Below are 20936 nucleotides of genomic sequence, written 5' to 3'. Positions count from 1 at the left end.
ACTTTCAAATAAATTGAGATAAAACAAAAAACGCAGTAGAAATAAAAACTTCTTCATAGGTAGGTAGGTACCTACTAACTTGAGTAAAATTTTAAATTTTAAATAACCAGTTTCTTATTCTTAAAATCGAACTGTATTATTTTAATGGCTTTGTTTGGATACCTATTGTTCGTGGTTTCCACAAGAAACTCTTTCTCGACTAATCGAAGTAAGCCTGGTCAATTTACGGGATAAAATCCACTTAAAACACGAGGGCCGTTAATAGAAATATTCAATCTCTATGAATATTTGGCTCCAACTCAAAGGGCTTTAAACGATTTTCTTTTACAAGTTTTAAACGAAACGTTTTCAGTAAATTGCTAGCCCCGATGATCAACATTTTATTTACATAAAAGCGATGCTTTTCATATAATTAAATAATTAAGTTTCACTATAAAGTTAAAAACAAACATGTAAGAACAAGTAAGAAGTTACATATTTAAGTTTAAAAATAGAAGTGTGTTTAGTCCGCGTTTTTCTATGCTTTCAAAGGTACGGTAGGTAGGTACTTAATTTATTTCAAATTTTCTTTCGTATTTCGCGATAATCGAATATGCAGGGGTACGTACAAATTAACGAGGTTCTACTGTATCACTGTACTGTATCTAATGGTGTTGTCATAAGTTTTAACGGTACCGTGAAGACGTCAGCCTCAAACATCGACGGTAAATTGCAATTTGCACAAAACAGCATCGTTTCAATTCTACTAAATAACAACAAAATGCTAACTGCTATAATAATATTTGTACTTATACGTATACATAATATAATAAGCTCTAATATAAATGGTGCGTATCCACTTAAACCTTAAAGAAGAATAATTTAGATAAGGGGATAATAATATGCCATGGGAGCCAGGCGCTGGCACTAACAAAAGCACATAATAAAACAGAAAAACATTTTACACAGATAGCTTCATTTTCACACAAGTGAAACTTATTGCATTCTCATTTTCGATCGCGGGTTTAAAGTGCAGACTCGCCGTCTAGTATTTATCCTGCACGACGCTTCTATAGATTCTAATCAGTGCTGTTAACTCAACAAATAACTTGCTTGTGAAGGCACTTTCTCACTATACACAAGGCGGTGGGTTGCGAAGCACTCGGAAAGATGTAGGAATAGAACGAAAAAAAGAAAATAAATTTTCTGTGGGTATAGTGAAAAACGATCTGATTTGAAAATACGCAACTATGTAAAATATGTATACCAGAAGGCATCAGGAAACGTGACAAAAGTTTGCCCGAAGACGCGCGATATGCGTGGGCGCGACGCAAAACTTTTGTCACGACTTGCGCCCCATGCTAGGCTTTCTGGTAAGTAAAAATATTCACATAGTTGGTAGGTATATAGGCGAAAACAAATGGTTCAATAGTTTACTTCTCGCACCTACAATGAAACATAAGAAGATGAGTGTATGTATCTGTGTTCATAAAAACAATGTTCTGTACTGAAATACAGCCGTGTATTTGGGTGTAGTCGGCTTACGTCGGCACACATATTGCAGCCAGTATTAGTTTCAGTTGTCTCTGGATGTAAGATATGAAACTTTCAGTGAAGGTTCGCTCCGAGTTTCTCTTGCACATGTCTAGTAGACTACGGCGCGTTTACACCGGAAGAACTTACACTTCTCATTAAGGGCTTTAACCATTGACTTATATTATACTAGCTGTTCCCGCGCGCTTCGCTTCGCCTTAAAAAAAATTCCCGTGGGAATTCCGGGATAAAAAGAAGCCTATGTTCTTTCTCAGGGTCTATACCATATGTATACCAAATTTCATTCAAATCCGTTCTGTAGTTTTGGCGTGAAAGCATAACAGACAGACAGACAGACACAGTTACTTTCGCATTTATAATATTAGTTAGGATTAGGATTAGTTAGGATTAGGATTACTTTAACTATGGCTAGTTATCGTTTGGGTACCGATCCCCGACTGATGGCGCCGACACACTATCTGACGCGGATTACGGACGCGGCTGTCAGCCGCGACTTAAAGGTAAGGAATGTACAGTCAGCTGCATAAGTAGCTATACACTTTTGTACCTTGTCACTCCAAGGAAAGGAAAACGCCTATCCAATCATTGAAATATTGACGGTTCGTCACTTTGACAAGGTACAGAAGTGTATAACGACTTATGCAGCTGACCGTACATAACGCTGTTCAAACTATCGGACGTAAGTCGCGGACGTACCTAACCTTGGGCTGACCTTCAGCTTTCAGACGTCCGAGAGCGATTTGGCACAAACTGTCCCAAAAGACCGTGCACACTTAGTTATCAGTCCGTAAGCCGCGTCCGATAGTGTGTCGGCTCCTTTACGGAGTTAATCTCCAATGCAGTTTTTTTTGTTATGGCTATGACGTTTATCTTGAGTGAACATAGAGAAATGATGTTCTTGGGATCTCCGAGTTTGTTTTGTCTCTGAATTGGAGATTTAAAGCGAACATGTTAGGGGAGATTTTAAACGGATTTATAGTTATCTTGGTTTTGAGATTTATCTCTGAACCTGCGGATTTGATCCGTGTATTTCTATTCTATTCTATTCTATTCTATTCTATTCTCTGTGGGGGTGTATGTACCTGCACCTTGGTCTCTCGAGTGGAACCTTTGTGTATATCCCCAAGGTCTAAACTGCCTTCCCGCTAAGCTGGCCCACTGCGGGTTGGTGAGTTCACATAATATCTAGATGTGCTAAATCTAGATATTCAGGTTTCCTCACGATGTTTTCCTTCATCTTAAGAGCGATAGTACACATTGTACTTAAATTCAAAGAACTCATTGGTACATGTCAGCGCCGGGATTCGAACCCCCATCTCTGGCGTGAGAAGTGGGCGCTTACCCGACTGAGCTACCACCGCTCCGTCATTCGGAGGCTGCTTTCATGCACCCATTCGTCGGGTGTAAACGCGGCTCTCACCTGTCCTCGTTGTTTCTTTCCTGCTGTATTATTAATTGTTGCGGGCGGTCACAAGTGCCTCCATATTGCATTTATTTTATTTTTGTGAACTGAAACTGCGCTAATTTTGAGAAGGCACATACCGACCGATAAACATACTTATACTTATCATTATGTAGGTAACTATATCGGAAAGCTAAAGATCGCATCCAGTGGCGTGCTTTGGGAGAGGCCTACGTCCAGCAGTGGACTGCTATAGGCTGATGATGATATAACTATATAGCTGAGCAATGAAACCTCTTGTACCGGTGCTTCCAACTTCTTACCTACAGGTAGATCTTCAAGTTAACAAAAATATGTAGGCCCTCTTGAAAACCCCTCGGGCCCTTATATTGGTAACTTAGCGTCAACAATCCACTTGTACATAAGTAGTTAGTAGAGTCCCGGAAAAATGTTCACATGATTTAAGAGAGCGATTGAAAAAGTCCCACCTTTTTCTAACACGGAGGTCACACTAGCTTACATACAGGGTGTTGCAAAATTGGTATACTAAGCCGAAACCTACATGTGCAGCATGTTATATCTAAGCCCGAAACTGAAATCAGAATTTGGAAATTCGCGAAAAAAAAAAAATCCATAATAAAAGTCACGTGACCAACAAAGTTTCTATGGAAAATGAATTTTTTTTTCGCGAATTTACAAATTTTGATTTCAGTTTCGGGCTTAGATCTTAGATATAACATGCTGCACATGTAGGTTTCGGCTTAGTATACCCTTTTTGCAACACCCTGTATAACTAAGTTCCGAAGCCGTACTGGAGCTCAACAAAAATTCTAACTAATATTATAAATGCGAAAGTAACTGTATGTCTGTCTGCTTGATACTCTTTCACGCCAAAGCTACTGAATGAATTTAAACGAAATTTGGTATACATACGGTCTAGAGCCTGGGAAAGAACATAGGCTACTTTTTATCCCGGAATTCTTACGGGAAAACTTTTAAAAGCGAAGAGAGGTGAATAAAGCTGCAATGTAAAATGCAATAATTGGTACGTATGATTCGTCGATTTAGGAATGACCCCCCAGCTCCTAGCTTTTCGTCAGCTAGCGTGACCCTCCTTACCTGAACACGACTCTATCTCGTTGTATTAAAGCTCTCGTTCGTTCGTTTGTTGAGCAGGTAGAGTAACCATACAGGTAATTTAACTAATTTTTGATCTTCAAGAGTATCATCATCATCATCATCATCATTGACCTATAGCAGTCCACTGCTGGTCATAGGCCTCTCCCAAAGCACTCCACTGGATGCGATCTTTAGCTTTCCGCATCCAATCATAACCAGCCACCTTTCGCAAGTCGTCACCCCATCTAGCCGGAGGGCGTCCCACACTACGTACTTCAAGAGTAACGACCTTAAATTTCCCCTCTTTCAATTTCCTCTGGAACCTTCCAGGAATCACTAGGTCGGTCCCACACCCGACTGGACTTTGAAGAGTACTACAGGAGGTAGGTAGCTGGTTCTATTTCTGGACGGAACTAAATTATACTGACGAATAAAATTGGTAGGTATATGCTTTTTCCGATTACATTTGAACTACAAACCATCAAAATAATAATGGGAACATTAGAACAAGGCTTTGCATCGCATCGCTTTAGACCTGGTTTCTCATGATTCTGTTAGTTACAGTCTCAATAACGGATTTGCTGACGACGCGTTTAAGGATTATTACCCTTGTTAATTGGATGAGTCCCATGACGAAAATCTAATAGACCATTCATAAATCAAGCATTATGTGAATCATTCACTCACACTTCATTCAATATTCTGTCATATTCATTGAAATTGGTGTCTATGTCTCTATAATGTCAAACAACCTCAAACAACCAACCTTTTTGGTTTTGAGGTTGCCATGGTTACTATTTCTATCGAGGTTGTTTTTTGACATCCGTCATTGAAAATAATATCATTACGCCATGCCCTTTGAAAAACAATACAACGAACTAGATGGAGTGTCAGTGCAGTAGAAAGGACTCAACAAATAACACCTCAATTTCTAAGTAAGGTCTTATTTTAAAATATTTTGTTAGTAGATTTTTCACTTAATTCAATAGTTCTCATTAAGTCATTAGGTTTAACTTCTTATATCTACCTCTGTGGTCTAGTGGTAGAAGCACAGCTCCATCACCCAGGGATCCCGGGTTCGATTTCCAGGTAGGGCCATCAATTTGTGTTTCTATATTGCGGTTCCAAGTTAGGTTAGGACATTAAATTAAAACTTTTATCTCGGTTTGACATTATATAAAACCCAGACAGTATTTCGCTTCATTTTTTATGTCACACGACATCTAGTTCGTATATTGTTTATCAAAGACTCTGTTCATTTTTCCATCTTGAATCTTGACAGAATGAGTGACAAGTAAACAACCCGTTGCCTGGTTACCGGTCTTAACCAAGTCTTAGCGGAACCCCACAGCAGCAATCAAGTTTATCACCCGATCAAGGGAGTTAACCCCGTGATTTAGCATGGTGGGACACTCACTAACCTTAACGGTCCAACATGTAACCAAACCGAGGTATTTTTAACCTAACCGAATGGTGTGAAATTAGGCCTTAGGTATTTTTTAAATTGGAGTTTGTCATTCGACCGTTAGTTTCAAAGCCAAATTCAATAAAAATACAATAAATACATTCCTGGGCTTGTTGTACTTACATGCAACACTTTTGAATATGCCATACATACTCAGCAATGTACGGTGGCCTGCGCCTAAAAGTATACAGGCGGAGTTTTTAAAATAGCGATCTCAAGCTCACATGCTTCTCAAGCACATCCACAGTCATAAACACCACTGCTACACATATCACACACAACACGTCCCCGGATTTATAACAGATGTAGCTGGTCCCTTCATCATCAGGGATAGCTATTTTAAAAACTTCGCCTGTATTAGGCGCAGGCCACCGTACGTCTACGTGCGTCTATCTAGGTCTTATCCTAATCCTAACTAGTCCTAACTATAGTAGTATTATAAATGCGAAAGTAACTGTGTCTGTCTGTCTGTTACTCTTTCACGCCGAAACTACTGAACGAATTTGAATGAAATTTGGTATACATATGGTCTAGACCCTGGGAAAGAACATAGACTACTTTTTATCCCGGAATTCCCACGGGAAAACTTTTTAAGGCGAAGCGAAGCGCGCGGGAACAGAAAGTATGGTACTTATAGATAAGAAAAAAAACAACAAAGCACACTGCACCCATTTACTGCATCACAACTTCAGAATGGGCCGCCGCTTCAATTTCCTCTCGATCATTCTCGGTGTCTGTCGCCTCGTCTCTGGCACTAGGAACAGGGCGTACACCCCTCCCAAAATGTTTGCCAGCGCGAATATGTAACACAGGGAGTAAACCCTCACATAGTCTTCAATGTCTTGGAAGGTGTGTACGTGAGCGAAGTGGAGTATTGCCGCGTATACGTACAGAAATCCAATTAAAGTCGCGCGGATCTGAAATAAGAGACAGATATTGGTAGAGGTTTTTGATGTGGGTTTTCTTGTGTTGACTTACTTTCGAGGGTAATTAAAAAGATTAAAATCGTGGATGATTTACCTATGATAATTATTGTTTTTGAAAGTGAGCAAATATCATTTGACTTGCTGAATCAAATTTCAGGAGACCTAGGTAAGAATTCATCGAATAAAGTTTAGTGTAGGTAAGTACATAAATATTCAAATTAAAAAAGTACCAACTATATCGCATTTCACGGGGAAAGACATCTGATTTAGTAATACAAACAAAAACTACCCTTATTCGAATCTAATAAGGGTTCTGTCAGATGTCTTCCCTGATGTTCTGTCAGATGTGGGATGGGATATTTAACAGAAATTAATTGAGCTATTTCTTATTTTGAATGTAGAGTCATAAATACCACCGTACATTTTAACTTGCTCTATTGTTTCCTATTTCAACACACATGATATTGGCGAAATTTACTGTGCTAGTCACACACAGTACAAGTGCCATACAAAACAAGAATAGAGCTATTTCTTGTCAACGGTGCCTTATATTTATGACCTTGACATGAAATTAAAATCCCTAAATTGCTGAGCCGATTTAAATAACACATTGCTAATTTATCAGCTGAAAGACACAAAAATGCACTCCTTGAACATTTAGTAAATCCATTTTTTGTATGACAGATAGACAGACACTCACATAATTTTGTTTTATAGCTAAGTGAAATGTGTATTATACGATCCAAGACTTCGAATGTGTCGTGAGATAAATACAGTTGACAAAAATATATCTACAGAACACATACACGTGTTTTCGTGAATTAAAGGATATACATAATCCTACAGCTTTTGAACGAAATTGAAATGAATATGAAGATAATTAACGATCAATTTTAAAAGTCAGACTGATTTGGATTTATTCGTTTAATGACATTAAGTGCCAATTTCTCCACAGTCGGTTATCTAACCGACAGGGATTGATTTATTAATTATACGTCATCTCCATATAAAATTCATGACAGATATTTCAAAAGTCAATAATTATATGTATTATATTGGATGGCACTAACTATTGGAAGGCACTAATTATATTGGATGTAGCTAGCTGGTTAGATGGCAATGCCCTTATATTTAATGCACCTCGGTGTATCATCTAAAGCACAAAGGGTGTTTATCTGTGTTTTTTTTTATAAAAACAGATATCAACGACAGCGTCCCCGAGGTATGTTATAAGTTTAACGAGTCTGTATAAGTATCTGTGTGTAGGTACGTATATCTGTTTGTGGTAGCGTAGCAAACGGCTGATTTTCGATTTGTTTTTTTTGGTCTTATGCGATTTACCCCATTGTTTTCTTAGGTATGTCTTATCAAAATCGGCTTAGCCCTTCGAAAGTTATGCGACTTTTCGTGTTGAATGTCGAAGGTATTTAACGTTTTTTAGGTGATTTTAATCATTTATTTCGCCGCTAGTTACGTATCTGTTTTGCCAACTGTACCTACCCGTTCAGTGTAAGATATAAGATATCCTTACTTAGACTTGAACTAGCGTTGGTGTAGCGCTGAGATGATAAATAATAATTATGTAACGCAAGTGTAGAGTGGGTTACCGACTATTAAATTTATTCACCTTGTATTCTATGTAAAATTCTACATGTTAAGTTTTGTACAGTAAATTAATAACTAAGCTTTAAGAAACCTCATGGGTACCTAATCTAAAAAGGGCAGAATTGGATGTCGACTATTGAAAGAAGTATGTAAAGTACAGTTCTCGGGGTCCCTTTTGATTACCTCGGCGATAAAAGCAGTACTTTTGGAGCCTGAATCATCATCACAACCCATCACATCCCCACTGCTGGGGCACGGGTCTCCTTCCAATGAAGGAAGTGTTTTTTTAGCACTAGTCCACCACGATTACGGCAGCATATGTTGAGCATGGCACCTTTTGCCGAAAGTTTTCTTTCTTGGTTATTTTTCTTTCTTACTGACCTCTAAATTAACTATCTCGCACGTAATAACCCACGGAAGCCCCCAGCCCAGCCCGTGCCCCGCCGCCACGGCCAACATGGCTGCGAGCTGCAGCGGCGGCGGCGGCGCGGGGGGGGGGGGACAGGTACATGACACTGTATGGCGATCCGAACTAAATACGGCGCTGTGATTGGTGGAACACGCTTTAAGCGAGTTTAGCGACGTTGATAATGAACCTGTGTAGCGGCCGCATAGGTGTATAAAGAACAAAATGATAAGTCAATCGGGAAGACTACTTTCGACCCTGGCAACGATAAAGGCAATACTGTTGGAGCAAGAATTATAATCCCAACCCATCACATGCCCACTGCTGGGACACGGCTCTCCTTCCAATGGATGAAGTGTATTAGGCTGTTTTTAACAGCATGCGGATTTGATCACTCGCCTTAGTCGCGGGAAAATGGCGTGTCACATCCGCGTGCGTTAAAATAGCCTTAGGGCTAGTTATTAGGAGCTTGAATACCAACCTCTAAATTCACCATCTCGCACACAACAACCCACGGCAGCCCCCAGCCCAGCCCGTGCGCCGCCGCCACGGCCAGCATGGCTGCGAGCTGCAGCGGCGGCGGCGCGGGGGGGGACAGGCCCTCTTGCAGGAACACTCCGGAGACGCCGAGGGACATCGCTGTGGTGGCGAGGGAGAGCGTCAGGATGTACTGCGGAAGAAATGGGTGGTGTCAGTGTGTGTTTATAAGATTTGGTGTGAGCAGTTGCAGCAATAGAACGCTGTCTGAACTTCCACCTATCGGTATCGTATAAAATATGGCAACAAAAGAATTGTCATAATAGGTATATGGAGAAACGGGCGTGGGCAATGCCGTTGAAGTGGATGCACTTTTTGTGTGAATTTCTATACAAAGAATACTGCTGATGCTGAAAGGTAGCGGCTTGGTGCCTTTACAACGCTATTTTAGAGACAAAAGTAGCAGAATAGGCTGATATTTGCACTATTGTTCTAATTGATTTACATGCATACATCCTACTAATATTGTAAATGTGAAATTGTGTGAGTATTTTTTACCGGACTCTATGACGGGAAAACAGCTAAATAAATTTTATAAATAACATTTGGCTAACATATTAGATAAGTATCATACATATTAGACAAGTACTTTTCAGCCTGAAGCGAAGCTTGCGAGCAATAGCTAGTTTAAACATAAATATTTGAGCAATAAAGAATTAAATCTGAATTTAACGTATTCAGCCCGAATGGTTCACAACAATGTGTACTATTCATATTCATAACACATAACAAGCGTTAGGTCGTTGCCATTCATTTGATCCCTCCCACGTCTCACAGTATAATACCTCTAATAGCATAAATTATTTGACTTTCTACAATACATGAAAGTACATAATAAGGGCTAATCAATAGAATAAAAATATATTTATCATTCAATATTTTCAATAGCATCGAAGGACGGCTGAAAGGCGATTTTTGAACTCAAAACCAGCTTTCAATATGATAAGTGAATCGTATAGGAAAAAGTTAGTATCCAAATAATTTCGATTTAAAACTCTATAATGCGTAATTTAGTTAGATTGAAAAGTTTTATTAACTAGCTACTATTAGTTTTTCTGTTTTACTAAATTTAAATTAAAAATATTCGATAGCCACAATGTATTAAAATCAAAAATCTATAGTAGGTATAAGTATTATAAACAAATCATTACAAAAAGGGTAAGGACTCTTGTACTAGGTGGTAATCTGTACTACTAGTTAGGTACCCAGCTATTTGACAGTAATTATGATATTTAAATCACATCTGTTCCCGCGAGCTTCGCTTTGCCTTAAAAAGTTTTTCCGTGGGAATTCCGGGATAAAAAGTAGCCTATGTTTTTTCTCAGGGTCTAGACCATATGTATACCAAATTTTATTCATATCCGTTCAGTAGTTTTGGCGCGTGAAAGAGTAAGAGACAGACAGACAGACACAGTTACTTTCGCATTTATAATATTAGTTAGGATCAGGATAACAAAAAAGTTCCTTACTCATCAAACTAACCTTTGGCTCCCAAAACCCAATCAGGGCGAGGCAGGCAACACTGCCAGCCAGCATGGCGGCAGACACGGTCAGGTCCGAAGCCCCCTCTTCGACCTCCACTCCAGAAGCTTCTAGAAGCCTCCTGTGGTTCAGGTACAAGTGCCGCCCTCCCAGCACCGCGATCGTTTGCAGAACTAAACCGATTTTGGTTGCGTCCCTCCAAATGGCGTTTTGTACTGGAAAGTAAATTATTACAATTACAATTCTCTGTTTGCACCAAAACATCAAAAAATAAACTTTAATATAAAAACAGACAAAAAAGGCAGCCTTATTGCTAATAACGATCTCTACCAGACAACTTGTGAGAGTGTACACCTTATTAATTGAGAGCAGCGGTGGAGAATACGAACAGGTAAATGCACGCCCTCAAGCCCACTGGACCGGTAGCTTGTGTTTGTGATACTTAATAACTTGTCTTGTGGCGTTCCTTAGAAGAGGTTTATGTCGTGCTAAGCCGTGTTAGGCGCTCCACTCACTGTTAGAGTCGAGGTCGAGTCGAGGCGGCGGCGGCGGCGGCGTCGCGGTAATAAAAAACACAGTATCCTGTCCACCCAACAAAATATCAGAAGTTGAAACGAAATTGCATTTTACAACTTTTACAAGCTGCGAGTAAGTACGAACAACTATAAATAACGATCTAGACATTCTAGACAACTTTACTTTCGTTAAAGAGTTATTCCACTATTTTGTAGAGTTGGAAATAACTGCTGTTTTTAACATGTTGTATCGTTGTGTTAAAATAAACTAACAATTAATTGAATAGTTAAGTAAGTAATATTATATTACAATACAGTATAATCTACATGCCATGCATATTACAATACAGTATAATCTACATGCCATGCATATTACATTGCATATTATTAGTTAATTATTGCGTACTTATAAAATATTTAGTATTAAAATTTGGCCGAGCATCAAGCACTGCATTGGTATTGTACTGAAAATATTTTGGTTTGGTGTCGGAGTGATTTATAAAATGATTGACTATTTTATCTCTCATCAGAGCCATCACACACTGACATTCCGTTTAGACTCTGAAGGAACCGTGTAGTAGAAAGCGGCCACACTTTCAAGTGAGTTGTCAGAACTCCAAACTTTCCTGAACACATCGACGACGACTGTAAGTGGAAAATATCCACTTGAGACTTTCAACAACATTTATTTGGCTGATATTTGTTACAAAACTCTGTAAGATAAGTATAAAAAATCTGACGTACTTATGTAATAAGTTCCTACCTAATTTATATTTTCTGTGTAGGTGGGTAGGTACAGAAGATTTCGCTTTATTTTTTATTGTTAAGCGTATAAAACGATATTTTTACTGCTAAATATTGGGTATGTTGGTGCTGCGCCAAGCCACAACGTTGGCAAAAGGTTGGCACGCGTTGGCTTCTTTGTACAACTTTATTAACCGAAAAACTGCTCAGTAGTTGTTACTCGTAGGTAGGTACCTACTACAATAATCAATAATTAACTTGAGAATTGACGAAAAACGAACGAACGAGAGCTATCGTGCAATCGGCATGTTTAATTCAACAAGATAGAGTTGCTCTCGCTTGCGCAGCAACGCTCCGAAACTTAGTTTTTGGCCATATAGAGTGACCCAAAGATTTAACATGGAGTGACCCCCTGGAACGAACGCCGCACAGTCCTTATACGGCTGAATATACGATTAATACGAGGTAGTTTCCTTTCAGTTTTGAGCGGAATGATCTTCAAACAGTCCACCTTTCGGCAGCGTACCTACGCAACGGACGCATCGCATTTGGTATTCTTTGTGTAGAAATTCACACAAGTGCGTCCACTTAATGGGCATTGCCGACGCTGTTTCTCCATACATTTAAGTTGATTAAAATCCGTTTACTCCCATACATACGATACCCTGATAGATGGACGCTTACCATAAGGTTATAAACAAATAAGTACCTCAAAAGTATTGTTTTACAAATTTGTTTATTATAACGAGCTTACATCCTACTACGAACCAAGTTTAAAAATGTAATGTGCCTGTGAATATAATTAATTATGTAAGTAAAAAAAGCCCGGCTCACCACACTTTGCCCCTGACAATACGCTGTAATATCGTTTTTCCTTTGTATTTTACTTTACGACCTGTGGTTTTATATTACGATCTAATGAATTTCCTTCTGTTTAGAACCGTTGTTGCCGTGACCTAATTATGCTCCATAATTAACTCAATTAGTTTATTTTAATATATTATAATCAGTTCATTATTTTGATGGATATCAATTTTCATTGTTATTTTAGATGGACTTCGTGTTTGGAACGTTTTAAAGCTAAAGTCTGTTTTTTTTTAATTTCAGATACTAAATTGACAGATTCTGAACGGTTCATCAACAGTCGATTGTCCAGCGATTAAGTGACGTATCGTTTTATTGGCGGACAGAATCAGTCAGTTCAGAATCTTTCACTTTAGTACCTATCTGAGATTGAAAAACAGACTTTTGATGCGTTTTATGTCTTGAACAGTGCGTGTTTTCTGTACAAACGGAGATCCTTACAAGCAACGTTCTAACACACATACAAATGCAGTGCGGTGTGATGCGTGGCAGTGTAAGAACCTACTTTTTTACTATGGTATTATGATACCATTTTAATTACCAAACACAAGGACTTACATATTCTCCTGAACGACAGGGTCCCAAAAGCCTTCGCCCTTTCACTCTCCTCTTGCAGCAAATGTACTTCCTTGTCAATGATTGCTGCATCTTGGCTCAAACACTTCAGCTTTCCCAAGTTGATTTTGGCTGCCTGAAACACAACATACCTCGATCAGAAATAAATTATTTATTTTGCATTTTAGTAATTTTTACTTTTTAGAAGCAAGAGCTACATTAAGGTGTATCACCGTGGTGATAAGATTGCCCAGTCAGAAGGCTTAGCACGGGGCGCACGACGTGACAAAAGTTTTGAGTCGCGCTCACTCACATTTCGCACGGCCTTGGGAGCGACGACGGAAAACTTTTGTCTCGTCTTGACTTGCGCGTCTTCCGCCCCGTGCTAGGTATGCAGGCTAGTATTTGTAAAATTACAAAAATACTAACCTCAACACTGCCGCGCATAACGCAAAAACTAGGCGTTTCAACCAGGAAGAACATCAACAAAAACTGCAAAACCACAAAACCCATCACGGCGTATTCAATCACCGCTTTTTCCATCACCACCCGCATAATATTCATCATCAGTTGACCCAGTATCATCATCATCATGAATAGGGAGAGGGTGACCGGTCTGGTCGGACCATCGCTGCCTGTTTCTCTCACGTAAATGGGTAGGACTGTGAAAATGCCGGCTGATGCTACGCCAGTCAGAGCGTTTGACGCTATCAAAACTTCTGGTATTGGCTTCGATAGGAGGAGGACCCAGGAAATCTGAAAAAGAAAATGTTTACATACAGTGGGTTATTATTGGCTAAGGTAAAAAAACAGTTTAGTTTAATAGACATTATAATTATGTTCCCATGTGCTGCAATTCGAGATATACTTTCATGAACACCCTGTAAAGTAAAGTATGGTCTCGGGGGTTACTTTATATTACGAAAAAAACTGTTTCAGTGCGCTGCTGCGCGAGCCACAACACTATCTCGTTGTATTAAACGTGCCGAATGCACGACAGCTCTCGTTGGTTAGTTTTTTGTCAGTATAGAATAACCCTCCTAAAACTAACTCCGAAGACCTTTATTGTAATTATTGTCTTTGACATTGACTCGAAGCAATACCATGCTATCTGAGATGATACTGAACTAGCGAATAGCAAACAATACTAAGTAACATCAACTAAAATCTGATAAGAACAAGTTTAATTAACAGGGAACAATGGAGATACACTGATAATCTTCTACAATATGTAGGTACGTGAATAATAATATTGTTAATACACATAATTATGCTATTTTATGTCGGATGATACCGATATTGTCATAGTTTTTTTTGTTTATACGTCTGATCTGTAGGCAGATACATATATATACATACATATATTCTGGATTTAGACTGAAATAGCATAAAAAGCCGTTATAAAGCACGACGTTTATTTAATTTCAAATCATCATCATTACCCTACCTTTTTGGTGTAGGAATTTGCTTTTGTTGCAAAGTTAGCGCTGTTGAACTATATTAACTTACACATGAAACAGGGTTCCCCTCATCTGGCCTAATCTTTATTGTCCTAAACTCGTTTCGCATAACTCGTTAGGTCTAAACTTTTTTGGTAGAATCATCACTTTGCCAAGGCTTATGTGGCATAAGACTCGTTTGGTCTAAAACTCTTTTGGCACAAACTTGAAACACCTAAGTCTCGTTTGCTCTAATTGGTATAATATTGTTTTTCCTAATATTATCTTTACAAATACTATATTAAGTATGTTTTAAATCTACAAATTGTGGTATTTTTCTCCTACATCCCGAAAATCACGATATTAAATGATCAAAATATCGAAAGTGAATGACCATTATAATTATTACAAACGCCATTAAACCCCATGGGATCGAAACCTAAAGATAGGTGCGACGACGAGCAAAGCGAGGAGGAGCGTGTTAGGTGCACATTTTCGTCAAAAGCAAAGCGGAGCGCAGCGAAGCGGAGCGGAGCGTTTCCCACTTAGCGGCAACAATACAAGGCACCAGTTTGCGCTATGTAGGGAGACGCTCCATCAAAGTTAAAGCCAATCGAATATTATTACTTTATATAACCTATGCCATAGCATTATTAGGCTATTCAAGATTTGGCTATACCATTATTAGGCTAAACAAGATTATGCGAAATAACTTTTTACTAAAAGAGAAACGAGATTTTGACCAAACGTTACTATGCAATTAATACGAGATTAGGCGATTAAATCTTAGGCCAAAAAAGGTAGAACCCATGAAACAACACCAATTTTACTAATGAGATAGCCTCTCTTTGAAGCCACAATAGACGAATGCCTTGGAGCACGAAATGAACTATAGCACACTGCCATAGATAGAGCCTTTTAATCATATTACATCAGAAAGACTAGTACAGGGAGCTTTTTTTGTAAATAAATAGTTAGTATACCTAGTGTATATTCGTGTGTTATATACCTACTTATATTTTTTAAACACCTATACCAAAAATACTTATTATCACGCCTTCCGGTTAACCGTATCCCTTTCATATACACATCCTGTATACGTGCAATACTGACACAACCTTCTTCCATTTTCAAAATTCAATTTGGCAAAGCGAAGAGTCTAACTGGATCTAACGAACTTTGGGATACTTGGGAGCGCAAGTGGCGGGCGCACCGTACGTAACCGTATTTAATTTATACGTACTTATACTTACTTAAGACGTTTTTAACCCTAGAGCTTTAAAAGTGGAGTTTTGTAAGTTTTGATCATGGAATTGTGTCTGTCGGCAGCGGCTTAGACCTACCAAAGATGTCTTGGCAGCCGCCGGGAAGCTTTGCTTCGTCTGTAAAGATTTACCCATGGGATTTCCATGATGAAAATTGTTTATGTGTTAGCCCAACCTGTCAGCTTATTACCTAATATTTATTTTCCAGTGAAAGAAAAACAAACTTATAAGTATCTACACTTATATTGTTAAAAAAAAATAGAATTTGAATCGATTTACCCAGTTAAGCTTTTGGGTGAGCAAAATCACTTTTGCTAACTGTTGAAGAAAGCCACAGACAAGACAGTCACAGGTTATAGAACATAGTGTTCCATGGCAGAGAGTTTTAAATTTAGTATAGTGCCACAAACTTATCTGTTTCGGTGACAGGTCACGAAAATGTCTAATATTTCTATTGTATAAGATTTTAAGTTTGCCTGTAGTGGTAATTCGCCCTTGCGGTTTTAGTAAACCCATCTAACCTATACCTACTAATATATAATTCATGACTAAGTAATGAGATATGGATTCATTTTGTTCGTTCTCACCGGAACAGATAAACTTGTCACACTATATACCTACTTCAACAATGTTTATCTGACTAAGTCAATAATCCACTCACAGCCTGAATAGCACACACGAACCACGCCCCAACCCGCCTCCCATACCGGTCAGCAGCCCAGCACAGCACCGGAGCCGCCAGCAACCCCGCCAGGACGTGAGCTGACGCGGTCCACGGCACGCCGAGCAGCCGGGGAATCCGGTCCAGAGGGAGGGAGCATAAGTGGGTCGCCTGCAGACCGTTAGTTAGAAAGGGTAGGTACGCTGTGAGGGGAAAAACTTAGATTAATAATATACAAACAAGATGGCGTGACACAAATCTGGAGTAAAGTCACAAATATTCTAATCAAACTAATGCAAAATTATGAGCTCAGAGGTAGAAACTAGAGATGCAGTGTGACAAATAGTCGAGACGTTTTTCGTCGTTGGGGAAAAAGGACGATGTTAAGAAAATTATGGTTGATCAAACCATATTTTTGTGTTAGTTTTGTGGAACTATTTTAGGTTTTAGATGATGGTCGAATGAAAAATTGAGACTTGTCCTTAGGTAATTTGATAGGCGTTAAGACGGATTTTTAAGCAAACTAAATGCACCGATTATGAAAAAAAAATAAAAATATTCTTAGGTACAGAGTGACAGATTTCTTTGTCGTAAAAACTATCACTATTCGAAAAATATATATTATTTTCTCAGCAATATGGAACGATAGAGTAGTTACTGCAAATTACTTAATTGACCATGTAATTAGGTGTTGATGATCAAATCGCGTGACGATTAGTTAGCGAATAGCTAAGATCGTATCTGTGAGTGGGATTACCTATTACCGAAGGTATATTGGCTAGGCAGAATACATTTAGGGCCGTAATATTACATTGAAACGGGCGAACGTAAAATTCTGAAATAAAGAAATCGATGCACTTCTACGAATTGATTATGTTACCTACTATCTATTCATGTATTCACACTTCAGATTTTTCCGGTTTAGTATTAACCTTTACCTACCTTCTTTGAAAAACTATCGTACCTAACCAGAAAGACTCAATATTAATAGACATAGGTCTAAAACAAGATAAAATATATATTAAGAGATCAAGATAAATTATAGGTATCGTTTTTCTAAGTAGCAAGGTGATACTTAATGTTACCGGAAAAATGCGTTTACCTAGGGAATTGGGCTGTATATGAATAGAAAATAGTAGGCCCCGTATTTATATGAATACTATGTCGTAGATAGTATTTGCTTCTTGAACCTGACCTACTTTACAATTACAGTATGATTTATTTAAAGCAATAGACAAGCATGCACCGGTAAAATCAACTTCATTATCAATTGTAGCATCCTTTGTTGATCCAATTTGTGGCAATCATAGTCACTTATCATATTGTGTCTATTATTAATTCAAGAAGAACAACCGTCACATCGTCGTCTACTTACAGGTTTTATAGTTTACAAAAACTAAAAACTTTTTCTTCTTCCGAAACAAATATAGTTTTGCATTCGATTCCAATTTAGACGACCGAATGGCGTAGTGGTTAGTGACCCTGACTACTGAGCCGATGGTCCCGGGTTCGATTCCCGGCCGGGGCAGATATTTGTTTAAACACAGATATTTGTTCTCGGGTCTTGGATGTGCCCGTAAAATGGCAATAGGCCCGCCCCCTATTACATTGGGACTAACATACACTCTGGCGAAAAGTGGGTGCAGCAATGCACCTCTGCCTACCCCGCACGGGAGTACATTGGTACAAGGCGTGAGTGCTTGTTTTTTTTTTTTTTTTTCCAATTTAAACATGTACCCAATTGATATTCGATATCTCATCAAGTGCAATACTATTGGTAAACAGCGATACTAACAATCCATAAAATTGTATTAGGTATAAAATGATACATTATTATTCTATCCATAGTCTATTCATTATAGTATACTACCAAACTATGGATACGATTCCTTTTTGATTCTTATTTCTAAATTAGCATCTTGTTTTAGCACTATACCTACTCACACTATACTTCAGTTCGAATTAAATGCTGGTTAAATTAACATTAGTATCGAGGCAGGCGAAAAACTGGTTTTTTAATTGCAAATTAATAATTCATTATGGTATCTACCTGCCTAATTGTTTATTTATAACCAAATGCGAGTTGCATTTTTACTTATGTACTGAATGATTGCGGATTCTGCACAGCCATAATCTTAACTAACTATCTTAACTAACTAATATTATAAATGCGAAAGTAACTGTGTCTGTCTGTCTGTCTGTCTGTTACTCTTTCACGCCGAAACTACTGAACGGATTTGAATGAAATTTGGTATACATATAGTCTAGACCCTGGGAAAGAACATTGGCTACTTTTTATCCCGGAATTCCCACGGGAAAACTTTTCTAAGGCGAAGTGAAACGCGCGGGAACAGCTATTTAGTATAATACACTCGTGAGCAATGAAAAGGTTCCAGTTCCACACCAACTTACCTACTCCCAAACTCAAATTTGAAATGAAATGTTTAAAAATATTGTGGGTGGAACTTTGTTTTGTATTTGCTCGCGAGTGCACTACTTACAGTAATGCATACAGTGCAACCTACTGGTGCTGATAATGATGAAGATGATGATAAGGTTAGTCAATAACTTACCAATAATACAGAGAGTCCATTGCCACCACACTCTTCCATTCTCAAATTTCACCGGATCTGCAGGTACATTGCTATTCACGCTTTGTGAAATTGTCAAAACCATTTTTAAGGTTTAAACTTCATGAGCTATGTATATATACAACTTTAGTATACATTCGATATATCTATCATTATGTCGTACATAGTCTAATACATAAAAAGAAAAACATTTGTCTAGTACTTAAGTAATCAAAATCGGACGATCCGTTTGAAATAAATCACTTAGTTTCCTATAATATTTAAATCACGCACATTAAACACCTAGTTAAACAATAGAACTAAGTATACTTCTATTCACGCACGAGACAAATATAAAACTATTATTAAATACATAACATCGAACGTCGGTATGCTATCACGTCTGATGATTGTACGGAACTGGTTGAAGACTTCACAATTCACAATGGTACAGTCAACGGAAAAACGCAATGGCCAATTTAGTTTGTAAATAGATTTACTGCGCGGTTTGATGACCGAATGGCGCGGGTTGCTAATGCTGATGGTTGAAGGGTCTAGGGTTCGAGTCTTGGATAGGGTAGATTAGGAAGTTCATACTAATGTTATGACGACCGAATAGTGTAGTGGTTAGTGACCCTGATTTCTGTGCCGATTCCCGGCCGGGAAGATATTTGTTTAAAGAAAGATATTTGTACTTACTCAGGTCTAGGGTAATACGTATCTATTTATGTATCTGTGAAGATAAGTACATCAGCTGTCCGATGCCTATATTACAGGCTCTGCCTAGCTTGGGGACCATAGAACAACGCGGTCTCGGGTACGCGGACTCGGGTGTACCCTCGGGAAGCGTCATAGCGATCTTTCTTGATACAAAAAAGTCTGCTAATTTTTGCGGGGGGAAATTTTACCGTTTACCATGATTATGTAAAAGTAAAAAGTAAAAAAGTAAAATAGCATTTATTGCCAAAAACAAATGAAACCTACTACATAAAATACTTAATTCTATAGTAAAAACTAAACACATAACAATTAAGTACTTATAACAAGGACAGTAGGTAACTAGAATTAACATAAGAGTTATAATAAAATAGGTAAGTAGGTACTTCAGTTCTGGCAAATGGCATCATGCTCAGCAATGTCGACTGAAAGCTTGTTTCAGAACGACGCTGTTTTTCAGCATGCTCCAGTTTGTTTAGTTCTTGTAGTAGAATTTAGAAATCAGACAGAGGTGCCTTTTCAAACAAAAAAAATAAAAAATATATAGGAAAAAAAATCCAGTAAAACAAAACATGGTAGTAACAAAGTAAAAATCTACTAAAAAATTTAAATAAATAAAAAACAGAATGAACAATAAATTATGCTATCAGGTGTTACAGTAGGTTTAGTGCATACTTATACCATAATATATTATGTTCATATAGATAAATTATATAGGTATCATGTGATTAAAGTTATATTTGTTTTTATGTGTTGTGTGAGTATTGTAGGTAAATTGTGTGTATATATGTATATAAACATGTGTAGATGTGATAGATAGATATGTCAAATATTATATAGTGTAGAATCATTATAAATACATATGTCCCATTTGACATGTCATTATGAGTTTTAATTCCCAGCAATAAGGGTTACGTGAAGTGACATTTAATAATGAACAGAGTGTCTTCATTTTTCTTGCCAATGGATGTAACAATTATCCATAAGTGCTATCGATGAATTCGATAACATGGGTTGGAAATACTAATTTTAATTAGTTAAATTATGAATGATTTTTAAACTAATCCTTTATTTAAATAACTAACTTATGCTTAAAACGAATAAATACCAAATAAATGACGCACATATACT

General features: G+C 38.0%; 1 protein-coding gene across 1 annotated transcript; it reads right to left on the bottom strand.

Annotated features, from left to right (window-relative positions):
• Positions 1 to 6177: 6177 nt before the first annotated feature.
• On the bottom strand, positions 6178 to 19382 carry LOC105394900 (facilitated trehalose transporter Tret1). The gene is made up of 7 exons (XM_048628103.1): positions 19092 to 19382; positions 16519 to 16721; positions 13583 to 13909; positions 13157 to 13289; positions 10476 to 10690; positions 8938 to 9126; positions 6178 to 6436 (listed from the first exon to the last, which is right to left on the bottom strand). The coding sequence occupies exons 1-7, from the start codon at positions 19192 to 19194 to the stop codon at positions 6200 to 6202; spliced, it is 1407 nt and encodes a 468-aa protein (XP_048484060.1). The 5' UTR covers positions 19195 to 19382; the 3' UTR covers positions 6178 to 6199.
• Positions 19383 to 20936: the final 1554 nt, after the last annotated feature.

The sequence above is a fragment of the Plutella xylostella genome, chromosome 20, assembly GCF_932276165.1.
Source record: "Plutella xylostella chromosome 20, ilPluXylo3.1, whole genome shotgun sequence".
Taxonomy (NCBI): Eukaryota; Metazoa; Arthropoda; class Insecta; order Lepidoptera; family Plutellidae; genus Plutella; species Plutella xylostella.
Note: the sequence above shows the minus strand (reverse complement) of the source record. Positions and strands in the feature narration are given on the sequence as shown.